Below are 17,693 nucleotides of genomic sequence, written 5' to 3'. Positions count from 1 at the left end.
CAGCCAAAAATGATTGCTCTGTGAGGCTTCAATTAAACCAAGTTTTTACTTTTTATTCCTTATCATTCTAATTAGGTGCTCTTCTTCTCGTGTTCCAGTTTCTCATTCAAACCACTGGCTAGTTGCTAGGGTAGTTTGGACCCTTGAAACCAGATTATTGCTGAAATTCCAAACGGGAGAGCTGCTAAACAAAATGCCAAATAATTTTAAAAAAACCCATAAATAATAATTAAATGAAGACCAATTGAAAATCGTCTCAGAATATCGCTCTCTTCATCAATCTAAAAGTTATTTGCATTTGTTTATGCAGCACCAAAACACAATATATTGTAGAACATGTGCATAATGTTATAGGCGCTTGATTCTAGTTTCTTTTATTGGGGATTCCTTCTCACACCAAGTGTGCAAAACCCGATTGGGAATAAAAATTAGAGATGCACCAAATCCAGGATTCGGGATTTGGCCAGGATTTGGCCTTTTTCAGCAGGATTCGGGCAAATCCTTCTACCCGGTGGAACCAAATCCGAATTTGCATATGCAAATTAGGGGCAGGGAGGGAAATCGTGTGACTTTTTGTCGCAAAGCAAGGAAGTAGAAAATGTTTTTCCCATCCCTAATTTGCATATGCGAATTAGGATTCAGTTCGGTATTCGGCCAAATCTTTTGCGAAGGATTCGGGGGTTTGGCCGAATCCAAAATAGTAGATTCGGTGCATCCCTAATAAAATTATTTGATGTGCTCTAATGTAAAGATAACACACATATTTAGCAAATATTAATCTCTAAATAATAATAAAATACAATCAGAGAGTTTGATTCTTTAATGACAGATGCAAGAAAATAAATACAATAATATTTATTAACAGGGCTGCCTATAGTACTGGAGGGGGGGGGGGTCTGCCAAACATATATTTATATAGGGTAGTGTTGTTTATATAGAATAGGGCAATCATTGTAACACAAGGCACCTGTCTTGGATTTGTGGGTAGGCCACAGAGGCCTAGGGTGGCAAGGAGATTTTGACTTGAGTTCTTTTTGAGTTGAGTTGTTTGAATCTCCCATCAGCCCAGTCCCCAGTACCAGAAATCGGGGGAACTGCAAAGGAGGTGAATGGTGGGGTTGTGTAAGCGGGAAGGGTGGGAGGAGTGTAAGCAGCCTAGAGGCGCACCGTTTATACATCTGCCCCTGCATGGCATCTGAAATCCCAGCATCCCATAGTAGACAACAACTGCTTGGAAACCCAGTGTGCACGTTTAATAAGTACACATGATGGCCAGCAGAACTAAATATTGCTGCTGACTATTAATTGGGGCGTGGAAGATGCACCGGCACACGTTCACTCTCCCTCAATAACAGCCCAGTCACCCACTCCATCTAATTTGCACCCAATTAATATAAACCCCAACATGGAAGATGTCAACCCAGGTCTGAAGTAATCTGGGGGCATCATGGCATCAGTCAGTTTGGAAATCTAAGACTTATTTTATGCTGGGGCCAGAGGTATGAGGCTAATTAAAGGGCAGCAGTTTGCCCTACCTACTTATTACAAATAAAACAGATATTGACTTGATATATTGATCTTCTGGTGAAATAATATCGGCATAGATATCTATGTGCATCACTAAAGCCGTTCTTCAAAGGTTTGCAACAACCTAAATAGACACCAGATGGCAGTATTTCAGATGTTTCAGTGCATTAATGAACATTACATCATTCTAGAAATGCTTGTAAGCAATTAAAATGTAAATGAATATAAACTGAATAGTGTTTCAGAAATATGCCAATAAATGTGTCCAGACACCGGGTATCATTTGTATACAAGCTGCAATACGTACATGTTTGCATCATTTTTTATACACATTGCTGCTGATTCTTGTGTCCAAATATGGAGAGCTGCACAAAGTGCAAATGCTCTGTCCTGCCTTTTCTTAAGAGTTGATGCTGGAGAACCCTGGTGTGGGGGTAAATTCAAAGGGTTGTGGCACTGCAGCCTATCAAATCCCCATGCTGAATATAGGGGATTGGGAAGTAAAAGCTTGTGTTGCTTGTCATCTTGCAGTGAGCTTTGCTCTGACACTACACCAGCTCCCTGCTCATCACATCCCGGGAGCACTGACTGTCAGTTATGGACATAAGGCAGGACCCCAGCTTCTTATACATTGACCTGCTCCTTATTGTCCCTTCACAGGACAAGCAGACTGGAGGGGACGAGAGTGAGGACCCAGTGCCACCAGTCATCTTATAATGGTGGGTTCATGTCACTACAGTCAGTAAAGGGTGAATGGCAGATTTGTGCCCCTTTGGTCAGATGCTGAGCCTGCAATGGACAATTTTGCAAAATACATTAAAGTCAAGGGGAGTTTTTCTTATGGCGACTTTTTTGGTCCTAATGCATTAAAGTCAATGGGCGTGGTGAAATTCGGCGCAAATCCATGGCTGGTGGATAAATTCGCTCATCACTACAGAACAATGCTCTCTGGATAGCTATGCTGTTGCAATCAGACAATTAGTACAGCTACAAAACAAAGCAGTGGCCATAGTACAGCACGTGTGTGTGTGTGTGTGTTTGTATATATATATATATATAAAGTCCTCTCTGCTCTCTGTGGGATACACTGTCCTGCCCTCAATGCATTCTCTTGCACATTCTCTCTTCAGCAGTGAAACCCTCTCCAAGGAAGCCACAGGCCAGCGGGCAGATTATTAGCAACTATGAGAGTCAAGGTAAAGTGCGGTCATTATGCTCTTTCATTGCTGTTGCCTAAATGTCTTCTGCTCAACAGGAAAATAATATACTTTGATAATATCTGGGCTGGTAGTAACCTGCTTCGGGTACTGCCAGGTTGGTAAAGTGAAGGGATGCATTTAAAGAACTTTTTTTATTGAGGTATAAAGCTTTTATATTGCACAGATACAATGAAATCTAGATTACAGTGCAAAGCCTTCATAAAATGGCTTTTACTGTATTTAATGTCCTACACCCTGAAGATTCACCTGCAGACTGCGGCCCTTGTCTTGGGTCCTAAGACTTTTTTGTCAGGTTCATTAATGTAACAAAAGCCCCATGGTAACGGTGCCAAATGTGCACCGAGCCCTTCCACACCTTACACTGAGCCACAATATCCCCTGCAGGCCCTATAGTAGTTTTGTCAAAGGACTGGCTCTGAATATTATGTCTAAGATTTCAGGAGAGGAGGATTCTGGCAATGAGTGACCCCACAAGGACCCCAGGATCACCACATCGTGCCATTAGTTCTAAGAACAAACTAATAGCAAAGGAATGTAAACATTTCACCAAATATAATATATTAAAATTCAAATAATAGTGAGGACACTGCCATCTTGTGGGAAATAACAGAATTACTTAATGACATTCTTCCTGTTTTGAAGCAGAGCTTGTACTAAGACTTACTGTCTCTGTTATTTTTCTTTTTATAAAACTTAATGATCTATAAAACAACCATCATACCATAATGCCCACCATAAGAAATCACGGGATCCTGTACAACAAAACTTAGGCTCTTTTCATGGCTTCGGGTCTTTTGTGGCTTCAGCACTAGTGATGGGTGAATTTGGGGCGTTTCGACTTGCGTCTTGTTTTTGTCGCCGGCGTCAGTTTTTGATGCCGGTGTCCATTTTTTTTACGCTGGTGCAAATTCGCCGGTGTCCAAAAAGAACGGATGGCGGCGTCCATTTTTTTGACGCTGGCGAATTTTCGCGGCGGTTACCCAAATTTATTCGCTGGCAGCGAATTGCGGGAATTCGCCACGGATTAAATAAATTCGCCCATCACTATTCAGCACTAGGCATTGGGCTAGTGTCATGTAAGCAGACATGCAAACTGCACCTGCTTCCTGAGACTCTCATTGACTTCAGTGGAAGTACAGTGTGTGAGATGTTTTCCAGGCATTGATGACACTTGTGTAACAGTAGGCAGTCAGAGGGGTTCTCTAACACGTTTCCTAGGAGCAATAAATGCACTGGTCCCACTAAAGCACAAAATATATTATAAGGTCATATTACAGCACATCTACACTTTGTATCACTTAGGGGGTTATTTATTAAAGTCTGACTTTTAAAGGGGAAAAACTCGTAGAAAAAAGTACAACATTTTTTTTGAGATTTATTAACCTCCTTTTAACTCCCCTTTTAAAGGGGAAAAACACTATTTTTCCATAGAAAAAAAATAGTCACATTTTTTCAGATTTAAAAAATAGGAATAAAAAAGTACTCCAACTCAAACCTGCTGAGTTCATGTAGAAGTCAATGGTAGATGTCCCGTTGACAGCCTGAAGAAATCCTGATTTGTGCTGGGTTTGTTCAATAATCTGAAGATTTCATCCAAAAAAAGTGACAGGTTTCAAGTGTCAAATAAGAAAAAGTCGCAGTTTTTGGGAAACAAAGACAAAAAAATCGGGGAATTAGGGTTTTTTTTCACGATTTTATCTATTCTTTTCCTGCACAGGAAATTTTCGTGAAAATGTTTTGATAAATATGGGGGGGAGAGTCCGTGCAAATTTGGTCAGAGTGGTTTTCAGAAAATTTTGGACCCCTTTGGATCTGATGGCAGGAGTTTCAGCCGGAACTGCCACAGGTAAGATTTCATTTGTTGGGGGGGGGGGGGGGGGGTTGTTATAAGTATTTTAGCATTTCCCTTAGGTGATAAATCATTATACAGTAATAGTGACATACACATTAATCCCATGACATAGTTTCCATGCCACTGCTATGTGTGATTAATAGTGATGGGAGAATTTATTTGCCAGGTGCAAATTTGCGGCGAACTTCCGCGATTCGCTGCTGGCTAAGAAATTCACGAAACCGCCGTGAAAATTCACAGGCGTCAAAAAAATTGGACACTGGCATCCATTTTTTTGGACGCTGGTGCAATTTCGCCAAAAACGGACCAGGTCCATGTTGTAGCTCCCACCCTTCCCAGCTATAGTCAGGTGATCCCACTGGTGTCTAATAAAAGGGCAGCCAAGTTTGGGAGTTTTACTTTGAAAGCAGCAAGTAAGTTGCAGGTAAAACTTAGTCCCTTTGTAAAATGTATAATGAAGCAATAGAATTCTTAATGAATCAGATAAAATTGAGCATAGGACTGGCCAGATATGGGATGACTTTGACGTAGTTGGCCAGCTTAAATATATTGCAATATATGGACAAACAATCCCTGTTTTGTTTAAAGGGTAAGGCATTTTTCAGTAGCAGTATGCACAAAATGTCTCTGTCTTAAATATATTGATAATGGGTTGAGTGCAGAGGATTCTTGTATTTGTTTATATTATCTTGGTGTGACATAACTTCCTGCCTGAGTCTATCCCTGCTCACTCATAGCTCTGAGCTCAGATTACAGCAGGGAGAGGAGCAAACTGAGCATGCCCTAGCCTTGTAAGTTTATGCTGAAAAAAGGAAGTCTGATACAGAAGCCCATGATTACACAATAGAAGGAAAGAAATGTGGTGTTTCTTTTGACAGAGGACTCTCTCTGAAAGAAGTTTGGAGCCAAAATGAAAGTGAGGTGAACAGGGAAGAAGTGAAGAAGAAAGCATGGTCTCTGCAGAGAACTACTGAGAGCCAGCCTGAGAATTCTCCTCTCTAGTGATGGGTGAATTAGTCCCATTTCGGTTCGTCGAAAAATTTGCGAATTTCCCGCAAAATTCGTGAAACTGTGAAAAATTAATGAAAAAACTTGAAATCGGAAAGTTCCCGAAAAAATAGTGAAATTCTAACATTTTCTCAAAAAATCTTGAAATTTGAAGGTTTTCACTAAAAAATCTTGAAATTTGAAGGTTTTCACTAAAAAATCTTGAAATTTGAAGGATTTCACTAAAAAATCTTGAAATTTGAAGGATTTCACTCAAAAATCTTGAAATTTGAAGGATTTCACTCAAAAATCTTCAAATTTGAAGGTTTTTACTCATAAATCTTGAAATTTGAAGGTTTTCACTCAAAAATCTTGAAATGTGAAGGTTTTCACTCAAAAATCTTGAAATGTGAAGGTTTTCACTCAGAAATCTTGAAATGTGAAGGTTTTCACTCAGAAATCTTGAAATGTGAAGGTTTTCACTCAGAAATCTTGAAATTTGAAGGTTTTCACTCAAAAATCTTGAAATTTGAAGGATTTCACTTAAAAATCGTGAAATTTGAAAGTTTTCACAAAAAAACGTGAAAATCTGACATTTTCACTGAAAAATCGTGAAAATCGGAAATTGACGCGGGCGAATTTTCATGTGAGATTCGCAAATTTATTCTCTGGCGGAAAAACGCGGGAATTCGCTGCAAATTCGTGCCAGGCAAATTTATTCGCCCATCACTACCCTCTCTCTGCTGTGAGTGTTCCATAGTTACATAGTTACATAGTTACATAGTTACATAGTTAAATTGGGTTGAAAAAAGACAAAGTCCATCAAGTTCAACCCCTCCAAATGAAAACCCAGCATCCCTACACACACCCCTCCCTACTTTTAATTAAAATTCTATATACCCATACCTATACTAACTATAGAGTTTAGTATCACAATAGCCTTTGATATTATGTCTGTCCAAAAAATCATCCAAGCCATTCTTAAAGGCATTAACTGAATCAGCATCACAACATCACCCGGCAGTGCATTCCACAACCTCACTGTCCTGACTGTGAAGAACCCCCTACGTTGCTTCAAATGAAAGTTCTTTTCTTCTAGTCTAAAGGGGTGGCCTCTGGTACGGTGATCCACTTTATGGGTAAAAAGGTCCCCTGCCATTTGTCTATAATGTCCTCTAATGTACTTGTAAAGTGTAATCATGTCCCCTCGCAAGCGTTCCTGCTGATTTGTTTGAGTAGGAAGCCAGGGATTTCACCTATAGAATATTTACCCATATAGGGAATCCCATAGTCAGAGCATTGGGAGTTAGTTAACCCTTTCCAGTCAGCCATGATAGTTAGTGGAAGTAATCCCTGTAGGATAGATAGGACTTCAGCCCTGTAGTGAGTTGCCAGCGTGTACACCAGATCTGGACTGTGGATTTCCCATCAGCCTCCGTGACACTTGCAGTGGATCTCCTCAGGAATTCAGGAAGCCTTTCCCTACACCAGCATTCCAAGCTCAGTGTGGATTAAAGCTGCCAGACTGCTTCCCTGTATCTGCTCTGCCTCACAGGATCTCTTTCACTATCACTGGGAGTTGGTGAGACCATTACTTTACACACCCCGGGGGGCATCAATCTGGTGTTGCAACACATAACTCTGATCATACTACTTTGGAATTACTAATATATCCCTGCAGACTCATAGGGGGAAATTCACTAAAGGGCGAAATTCGCCAGCTTGACGTAATTTCGGTACTTCGCTGTTTTCCGGGGCTGGCATGAATTCGTTAGTGAAGGAGATAGATTCTAGCACTACTTCGCACTCTTATCGTCAAGCGAATTTTCACTCTGGCGAATGGACGTAACTACGCAAATTCACTAAGATGCAGATTTTAATGAATGTAACTCTTGCGCCAGACTTGCCTTCACCACCTCAGACCAGGCGAAGTGCAATAGAGTAGATAGGATGTCCTCAATAAAAAATTGAAAATTTTTCTAAGTCCCAAAAAACGCTTTTTTGATAGGCTGCAAAAGATCGTAATTTTTTTTTTTTTTTTAGTGTACCCGCTTCCCCCCTACATTTCCTTACATATGGCACATAAACTATACACTGGGCTCATGTGTAGGGCAATATACAGTAACAACTTTATTGTCTTTTATTAAGGTTCCCTGGGCTTATGTAGTGTAATGTATTTGCTGCAACATATACGTCCATTGAAATTTAACTTCCCGCCGTATGCAAATTAGCCAATGCTAGCGCAACTTTGTTTTGCTTGCCGAATTAACGCTTATGAAACTTCGCCATCGTTCGGGGCCCTGGATGCAACTTCGCATTTTAGCATGAATTAGCTTTGTCCTGGCGAATTTCGGCCTGGCGAAGTGTGTCGATGTTAGCGAAGCCGTCGCTGGCGAATTTTCGGAGATTAGTGAATTTGCCCCATAGTGTGCACACTCACCATTCTTAAAGTGACAGTGGACATTTACATACAAGGGGTGATCATTATTATACTGTCTAACAGTCATTGCGTTATTGTTATTTAACCATTCTTATTGCATTGCATATATTGCATTTCTAACATTACAAATTACTGCTTAACTGCCTATTGTGTGGTTTGTCTGTTACATTGTGTACAGTTATCACTGCCACTGCAGTTCCCAGAGAGTTATACTGTATGTCCACCAATATCTGGTTTTAGCCCTGGGTGGAGGCCCTTATCTTATCCAGATTTTGCAAATCTCCGGCTTAGTGGAGGCTTGGGATCTGTACAGGGTCGGACTGGGTGGCCCACCAGGACTGCTGTCCAGGGCTTCCCTCTGCCCCCCCCACTGTCATGCGCCGGCTTGTCACTCATGCACAACGGTGGCGCTCGGCGCGCATGTGCAATGACATCGCTTTGCATCACTCACCACGCATGCGCATGCGGTGCTGTTTTTTTGCTTTTGCCAAATCGAAATAACTCGAGAGGGGTTCTGGCCCGGCAGGGGCCCATGAGGGTCGGGCCCACCGGGTTTTTTCCCGTTGTCGCGCTGGGCCAGTCCGACACTGGATCTATACTGTTAACCCCACAGTGTGGCCCTGGATATTCCTGCCAAGAAAGGGTTACATTATTATAAGCAATTGTAACCAGTGTTATTTTCAGCAATACTGTGAATCCCAAACAAGGAAAATATATAATGGATAGGCGGGAATAGAAATTGGCAAATGTTAAAGAAATGGAGGCTGGAGTAGGATTAGATAAAACATTGGATTGGATATGCTTACTCCTAGTGATGGGCGAATTTATTCGCCAGGTGCGAATTCGCGGCGAATTTGCGCGATTCACCACCAGCGAATAAATGTGCGAAACGCCCGCGAAAATTTGCGGCAAAAATTCGCCGGCATCAAAAAAAACTTTTGTGAATCACTTATTCCATTTCAACTGCTTATATCCAGACAAGGCAGACCCGGATGCAATTAGAGACCTTGCAATACATTTGGGGAGAAATGAAATGAAACCAATTCAATGCAATAAAATAATTTATTAATAATAAAACATAATATGAAATAGATGCAGACCTTGATCTTGAGATCCGGACAGGCAGAACAGCCCATAAACATAAAATTGTGAAGAATATTAGGACAAACCTTCAAGAGGAATAGCTATTAAAGATTTTCAGTGAGGATACATGAAAGCAAGATAATGACTACTGAATAGACAATAAAAATGTTGATAGAGTTTTACTGACCACAATGATAAGCAATGAGACTAATGAGAATATATAAATACAGGAGTTGGGTTATTATGTAAACAGTAGAAATGTTTTGGAACTAGTGTTGTCTCAGGAATTATAAAGCAAGAAAACTGAAACAAAGCTTAGAACATGCATTGATCTGAACTGCACAGAATTTCAGTTTTTATTGTATCCAGTGCTATTCCTATACAGGTATGGGACCATTTATCCATAATGCTCAGGACCTGGGGTTTTCTGAATAATGAATCTTTCTCTAATTTGGATCTTCATACCTTAAAGGGATACTGTCATGGGAAAAAACATTTTTTTCAAAATGAATCAGTTAATAGTGCTGCTTCAGCAGAATTCTGCACTGAAATCCATTTCTCAAAAGAGCAAACAGATTTTTTTTATATTCAATTTTGAAATCTGACATGGGGCTAGACATATTGTCAATTTCCCAGCTGCCCCAAGTCATGTGACTTGTGCTCTAATAAACTTCAATCACTCTTTACTGCTGTACTGCAAGTTGGAGTGATATCACCCCCTCCCTTTCCCCCCCCCCCCAGCAGCCAAACAAAAGAACAATGGGAAGGTAACCAGATAGCAGCTCCCTAACACAAGATAACAGCTGCCTGGTAGATCTAAGAACAACACTCAATAGTAAAAACCCATGTCTCACTGAGACACATTCAGTTACATTGAGAAGGAAAAACAGCAGCCTGCCAGAAAGCATTTCTCTCCTAAAGTGCAGGCACAAGTCACATGACCAGGGGCAGCTGGGAAATTGACAAAATGTTTAGCCCTATGTCAGATTTTAAAATTGAACATAAAAAAATCTGTTTGCACTTTTGAGAAATGGATTTCAGTGCAGAATTCTGCTGGAGCAGCACTATTAACTGATGCGTTTTGACAGGATCCCTTTAAGTCTAAATAAACCCAATAGGCTATTTTTTCCTCCAATAAGGATAATTGTATCTTAGTTTGGATCAAGTACAATGTACTGTTTTATTATTACAGAGAAAAAGGAAATCATTTTAAAATTTTCTGATTAGTTGGATATAATAGAGTCTATGGGAGGCGGAGTATTTTGGATAACAGGTTTCCTGATGACAGATTCCATACTTGTACTAAGCAGAGTTTAGGCCTACAAACGTGCATAATATTTATTTTTTGGTGACAATGCAAAATGCAGACAATGCAGATATTTGCTATAATGTGAAGTTCACCTCTATCCTAATTGGGGCTCCTTGTGAAGTGCTTTCCCTTGCATTACCTGGACTGGGTGAAATGCTCCACATTGCTCTGACTCTCCTGTTTCAGCTCTTCTATGTGAGCATTCAGTCGCTGCAAAAGTTCATGTGTTCGCTGCTCCTCTTCCTGGAGGAAGCGTGAGGTTACGGCATTTGCTGGGGAGGTGGGAGGAACGGGAAACTGCAAAGAAAAGTTGATATACAGCAAATGAATCACCTTTATAACACCACAGAATGATGCCCAAGTTTGCAGTGGCTACTATGGATGACAGAGTTCATAATAAAGTTGGGCAGAAACACAAAGATCTAAATAAACATTATAATTTTGCAATAATTGACCGTTTCAAAGGACTGATTCTAATTACAAATATTAAACAAAGATCCCTTCCCTGCTTCCCTTCCTTACCGAAGAGGCGAGGTCTTCACCTAGATCTACAGAGGAATCCACATTTGCTGTAGATATTGGTGATCCCGTAGCTTGTTCCTTCCAAACCTCAGAGAATTTAGACTCCAGTGATCCTCCACTGAAAGTTGCACCTTGTTGAGACCTGAAAGTCTGCAGCTCCTGCTCATAAACCTTCAGCCGCTCCTGCACCATTCTCAGCTCCTGCTCCTGTTTCTTCAACAGCTCTTGAGATCTACGGTACAGAAGACAGGAGAAAGTAGCCAACTCAAGTCAATGCATGAACATAGTTTATTTTTAAGCTGTAAAAAGAAAACTTTTTTTTGAATTTGCAGTTCTGAAGGGTTTGAGTGGGAAGTGTAGAGTAGGAAAATCTGTGTAGGGCCCTATGGTCCAGGTTTGCCTTTAATTCTCCTAGTATATACTCGTTGAGGACAATGGGAGAATGAAGACTGATGTAACCAAATAAACACTTAGGGGTTATTTATCAAAATCCGAAAAGTTCTCCCTATTTTCTGAAAACTACTTCGACCAAATCCATATACACTTTTTCCCTCTATTTATCAATACATTTCTCTGAAAATTTCCTGCGCGGGGAAAAAACTTTTTCTGATTTGTCGCCGAAAACTACAACTTTTTTGGATTCAACGCCCGAAACCTCGGACTTTTTTTGGATTTGACATCCGAAAAACACAAAATCTTCGTATTATTATTATTACAAAACCCAGCGCAGATCAGGATATCAACATGACATCTGCCATTGACTTCTACATAAACTGAGTTGGAGTACTTTTTTATTTGTACAGTCAACATAATCGGAGTTTAATAAATCTCAAAAATTAAAAAAAAACTCTCTATGAAAAAAATTGTGTTTTTTCCGACCAAAAAAAAAAAAAAGACGTTGATAAATAACCCCCATTATGTCCAGTAACGTAACTAGAGGGGGTGGGCCCTGGCGCGGGACATGCAGCCGGGCCCCCGCCCCCCTCCGTATGCCATTTTCTGCTGCTGGAGTCAGTGGCGCGCGAGCTGCCCGGGGGCCCTGAGCCCAATTGCTCCCCCGGTAGTTACGCCACTGATTATGTCAAAGGGACATACCATGACACTTTATGGACATAAGGGTTTTTACATATATTTTGTCCATATTCAGAGCAACAGATTCCAATTATTGGCAAAAATATAGCAGGAAAGTGGGAAAGAAAACACAGGGGTAGCAATACAAACAATATAAAACCAACAGATCCCAACACTGTCCACAACCAGTTCCATTAAGCTCAGGTCTGAAACAGAATCTTCTCTGTTAAGGAGAAAACACTAGTGATGGGCGAATAAATTTGTCAAAAAAATGTAGACGTGCGTCAGAATAGGTGTAACTATTGAGATGGCAGACTCTGATGTGATAGTGTGTACAAAGTTGCTTCTTTGTCACACATGCACATATTTTACCATATAGCGATGACATGTAAGAGACACTTTGCCATATATTCATTAATAAAGTAAAATTGCTGCTTGTGGTTACCAGACTTGCTGTGATTTCTGATGCCCAAACTCAATGGGCAAATAAAACAGTGGTTTGGAACAATGAATGTAATGCTACAACAACTGTCACCATTATAGCTATTGATACAATAAAAATACACCCATTTCTGTTCTCTCAAAGGATATATGAGAAACTGCATGGAAAGGACTCCTCTTCTCCTTTATTTAATGAATTGGAACTTGAGATGGATTATCAAAATGAAAAAGTTAACTGCATTAAATTGAGAGATCAACAGCAATAGGAAATGTTTTATGTATTCAAAAGTATCTATATGTAGTTTGGGGCATTGGTGCCCTCTGTGTTTTTTCCATCGTCTTTTGATTTTTCTTGCTACTCATTCCATACATATTTTATTTTTACACTTAATAACATAAAAACCAGGAGATGAATGTTACTGCTCCTTAGAGGAACCCGCCACCTCCTTTCAGCATGGCTTACCTATCCACTGCATTCTGGATTTCAGACTCCCTTCTCTGCACTATCAGCTCCAATTTCTCCTGTGTCTGCAGCAGCTCCTTCTGCAGCCTCTGAATTGCCTGCTCCGAACTATCCAGTGTCTGTAATATTTACCAAATGTATAAAGAAAGAGAACATATGGAAAAAATTAAATATGTAAAGAAAAAGAAACAATGGGGTTATAGGTTTTAAAACTAACTTTTTTAATTGTGTAACAATGAATGTATATAACATGTTCATAGGAGGAAAATAATTAATATTTAGGAAGACTTAGGGGTAAATTTATCAAAGAGTGAAGTTTCGCCACTAGAGTGAAATTCCGCAGCTCTCAATTCATTTCTATGGGATTTTGAAAGGCGTATTTATCAATGGGTGAAAGTGAAAGTTCACCCTTTGATAAATACGCCTATAAAAATCCCATAGAAATGAATGGAGAGTGGAAGAATTTCACTCTTGTGGGGGAACTTCACTATTAACTTCACTCTTTGATAAATATACCCCTTAACCTCCCCAAAAACTCTATTCAAATATTCTCCAGTGGATATCCTTATATTCACAGCCTGCCCCAAGAAAAAGACATCGGCAAGTTCCTCAACTGAAAGTGTCTATGCCTAATAAGACTGCATCCCTAACTGCATATCTGGTGGCAGAATAATGACTTTCAGTAATTTAGCTTTACACATCCTAATCCATTATTATTGCTAATAAGCATTTAGGTCTAATTTTAAACCCAAAATGACAAGCCCTGCCTGATAACTCTGATATTCGGCAACCCTCACCGGTAACAGCAGGCAGCTACAGAGCTCCTCTCAGTCCAATCAGCAGAATCAGTGCAGCAGTAAAGTGTGCCTGAAGTTTATCAGAGCACAAGTCACATGACTGGGGGCATTAAGGAAAATGTCAAAATGTCTAGCCACAAATTTCAAATTAAATATAAAAAAATCTGTTTGCGCTTTTGAAAAACAAATTTCAATGCAGGATTCTGCTGGAGTAGCACTATTAACTGATGCATTTTGTAAAAAAAAACATGTTTTCCTGCGACGGTATCCCTTTAAGTTTTCCAGTGCATTTAGAGACACCTGCAAAGGGAGCATAATGAATAGGGACAGAAAGTAAGATAATGTAAATAAAAGCTTATTAAAGGAGAGCTAAACCCTAAAAATTAAAATGGCTAAAAATGCCATATTTTATATACTGAACTTATTGCACCAGCCTAAAGTTTCAGCTTGTCAATAGCAGCAATGATCCAGGACTTCAAACTTGTCACAGGGGGTCACCATCTTGGAAAGTGTCTGTGACACTCACATGCTCAGTGGGCTCTGAGCAGCTGTTGAGAAGCTAAACTTAGGGGTCGTCACTAATTATCCAGCAGAAAATGAGGTTGGTCTGTAATATAAGCTTATGCTACAGGGCTGATTATTAAATTCTGATGCTAATTGCACTGGTTTCTGTGCTGCCATGTATTAATTATCTGTATTAATTACTAATCAGCCTTATATTGTGACATTTCTATTCTATGTGTACTGTATATTGTGAGTGGGTCCCTAAGCTCAGTAAGTGACAGCAGCACAGAGCATGTGCAGTGAATCAGCAAAAAAGAAGATGGGGAGCTACTGTGGCATCTTTGGAGACACGGATCTTTACTGCTAAAGGGCTGTGGTTGCCTTGGGCTGGTAAAGAAGCCCAAAACATAATGTACAACATTTCTAGCCTATTTGTTAAGTTAAGCTTTAGTTCTTCTTTAAGGGAACTAGCATGAGACAGGATAAAGGCAGAGGATAGAACATATGCACAAATTACAAACACAGCTTGGAGCTCACCCTGTGTTCTGCAGCCTCTCTCTCTGCTCTCTCCCGTTCAGCTCCTATTTTCCTCTCCCAGTCGATGCCTGAATTGGACGCCATTCTGATATCCCTTTGATGTAACTCCTAAGTGAGCTGTGAGATCTGCTTCCTCATCCCATCCAGAATGCTCTTGTGGGTCAGCTCAGCCTGTGAGAGCTGGCCTTTCAGCTGCCAGAACACAAATATTAAGATCATTTTTGAACGCCTCCAATAGACCATAGAAGGTCACTGCACTTGCTGCACAGAACAGAGAAAAATTGACTATATCAAGTTGCAATTGAAGCTCATGCAGCAATGGAATTAAATATTAAAATAATAACATCTGTAAAATTATCCTGCCCAGTCGCAGCAGTACTTGCCAGTCACCTTGGGTGTTGCCATGTTAACCATTTTATGGTTCATGTTGGCAATGATATAGTAGTTATTCTTATTAAACATGTAGTGCTGTTTTATTGTAGAGATGCACTGAACCCTGCATTTTAGGGTTTGTCCAAATACCCGAATTCAGGGTTACAGATTTGTCTGAATACCAAACCAAAGCCAAACCCTTCCACAGCACGGAAATGCAGAAGTGCAAGCATTTTTTCAATTAGATAGGTTCCGGATTTGATTTTACCAGGCTCTTGGATTCGACCGATTCTGAATCTTGTTGAAAATAGCTTGGATTCAATCAAATCTCAAACCATATCCGGGATTCTGTGCATCCCTATTTTATTGTATTGTGCTTGCTTAACTGCTAGCTAATTGCATACAAACTGTAGCTGCATAAATGAGGACAAATCAATTCACCCTTAGGGTGATCGTTCGTTAGATAAAAGGCTAAAAGCTGTACGTCTATGGCCAGCTTAATTGGAACAAGAGAAAGAACCTTGGTTCCTGTAAGCTAACTGCAGAATCGAAGTAAAGGTTACAGCCAAAGTTATCATTTTTAGACCATTTAATTTTGTCATTTACTGCAGAAGATGCTTTACTTTGGGGTAACCTTGTTATTTAAGTAATTGTCAAGTTTCTTTTATACCAAAGTTGGAATTAACTACATAATGCTGCCTGTGTATTGATGTTCTGACCAGGAGGTGGCAGTGTGTGATAGGCTTTATCATTTATTGGTACAGGCTGTATTAGTAGCACGAGAAAGGCATAGGGAAGCCATAAACATTGCATTGCTGATTGGATTGAAGTCTGTGCCCTTGTACCAATTAAGACAGTTTAATTTTCCTAACAAAGTACTCTCCAAGAATGGAGTCGTAAACCACTGTGTCTCAAAAGGACAATGCACGACAAACTAGGGGACATTTATGAAGTGCATGGCGTTGTGCAAAATGCAAATAATTGGCACAAGCCTACATGTTTTTTGCACTTTGTGTTTTTTTGCACATTAGAACACCGCTGCAGGTTTTGAATTCCAAACCAGATTGCAGAGTGCTTTATCTCCCCATGAATACAGTTCTGCCTCCCTGTAAGGACACGATTTCTTTGTATTTGTTGGCTCTGTGCTCTGCTCCAGTCCTGTGCAGAGGGGCAGCCAGATCCCAAGTGCTGTTACAGTAAACATTAAGGGGTGCGTTTGTGTTCATGCACCTCCCTTCCACATAAAGTGCATAGCACCCTCAATAATGCTACAAAAACTATTTCAGATTTATTAAAAGTAGATATTTTTCTTTTTTTTATCAACCTTTTCTGACATCTGAAACTTTTCATGATTTTTCTCCAGATTTGGATAGAAAATTAATGATTTTGCTCAGTAGCTATTTTCCAACGTCGCCCCTTGCTTTTGTCTTCAGAAGGTGTTCTTCAGCATTAAGAAGATAAAAACCATTTTACCCTTTGAGCCAAAAACATCCAAGTCACCGAAATATATTCATTAAAATGCTGGGAAAAATGTTCATGTGGTAGGAAATTTATTGCAAATGTATTATTAAGTATATGAGGAAATTCTGCAACACACAGGAAAAAGTGATCAAATTATAACTAGAGGGCATTTCCTCACATATCTCCAAGTCTATGCTACCTCTGGTTGCAAAAAGATCCAAGCTGCCCTTGGTTTTGCCAGAACAATGTACAACTGGAGGTGATATCCTGAGTATTACAGCCAAAATATAGTACAGGTATGGTTATCCAGAATTCTTGGGACCTGGTGTTTTCTAGATAACGGATCATTCATACATTAAGCCTAATAGAAAATCTTTTAAACATAAAATAAACCCAAAAAGCTAAATTTGCCTCTAATCAGGATTAATTATATCGTAGTTTGGGTCAAGTACAAGGTACTGTTTTATCATTACAGAGAAAAACGAAACAGATTTTAACATTTTGGATTATTTGGATAGAATGGAGTCTATGGGAGTTGACATTCCTGTAAATCGGAGGATAATGGGTGTCCGATAACAGATCCCATACCTGCACAGAGCTTTCTGCACTTGGACTATAATAATTACTCAGCCTGGAATTGAATGACATACAGTAGGAAATGGATTTATGATCATTATTTGTATTACCTGACCAAGCAAATAATTAAAAAGTAAATATATACAGTACTTACCTAGGAACTTGTTTTCCAAAGAAGCACTTGGCATACCACAAGTTCTAATGTCGGGGTGTCCCTACTTTAACTTACTACTGATTGATAGAGTATACCCGTCTAGTAGTGATGTGTGAGCCAGCCACGGGTCGGGATCAGGCTGACCTCGCACCACTTTTGCCCACCCACCCTGCACTGCTGGCTTCCGACTTTCGGCTTCCTTTTTTATAGATGCACGCCTGATTGCCCGCCCCTTTTGTGACAACATTGGCGGCACTGGTCTATAAACGGAAGCTGGATGTCAGGCTCAGGCAAGCGCAGGTGGAGGGAGGGCGGTTTAGGATCGGGTGTTGGTCGGGTTTTACCTGACCCACACATCAATACCGTCTAGACCAATG

At 40.1% G+C, this 17,693-nt stretch overlaps 1 protein-coding gene across 1 annotated transcript; it reads right to left on the bottom strand.

The window, feature by feature from the left end:
• Positions 1 to 10,321: 10,321 nt before the first annotated feature.
• LOC108718205 (centrosomal protein of 63 kDa-B-like) lies at positions 10,322 to 17,444 on the bottom strand. The gene is made up of 5 exons (XM_018265893.2): positions 17,317 to 17,444; positions 14,754 to 14,945; positions 12,916 to 13,034; positions 10,941 to 11,172; positions 10,322 to 10,715 (listed from the first exon to the last, which is right to left on the bottom strand). The coding sequence occupies exons 2-5, from the start codon at positions 14,835 to 14,837 to the stop codon at positions 10,554 to 10,556; spliced, it is 597 nt and encodes a 198-aa protein (XP_018121382.1). The 5' UTR covers positions 14,838 to 14,945; positions 17,317 to 17,444; the 3' UTR covers positions 10,322 to 10,553.
• Between the last annotated feature and the right edge of the window lie 249 nt (positions 17,445 to 17,693).

Source organism: Xenopus laevis, chromosome 5S (assembly GCF_017654675.1).
Source record: "Xenopus laevis strain J_2021 chromosome 5S, Xenopus_laevis_v10.1, whole genome shotgun sequence".
NCBI classification, from domain to species: Eukaryota; Metazoa; Chordata; class Amphibia; order Anura; family Pipidae; genus Xenopus; species Xenopus laevis.
This window is presented reverse-complemented; position numbering and strand designations above follow the sequence as displayed.

Bases quoted from the DNA above. Each gene is read 5' to 3' on its own strand.
- LOC108718205 (XM_018265893.2), bottom strand. From the start codon at position 14,837: ATGGCGTCCAATTCAGGCATCGACTGGGAGAGGAAAATAGGAGCTGAA. The intron at 13,035-14,753 runs GTGAGCTCCAAG...TAAATATTACAG, and splicing joins GAGAGGCTGCAGAACACAGG to ACACTGGATAGTTCGGAGCA. The intron at 10,716-10,940 runs GTAAGGAAGGGA...TTTTCTTTGCAG, and splicing joins GTGAAGACCTCGCCTCTTCG to TTTCCCGTTCCTCCCACCTC.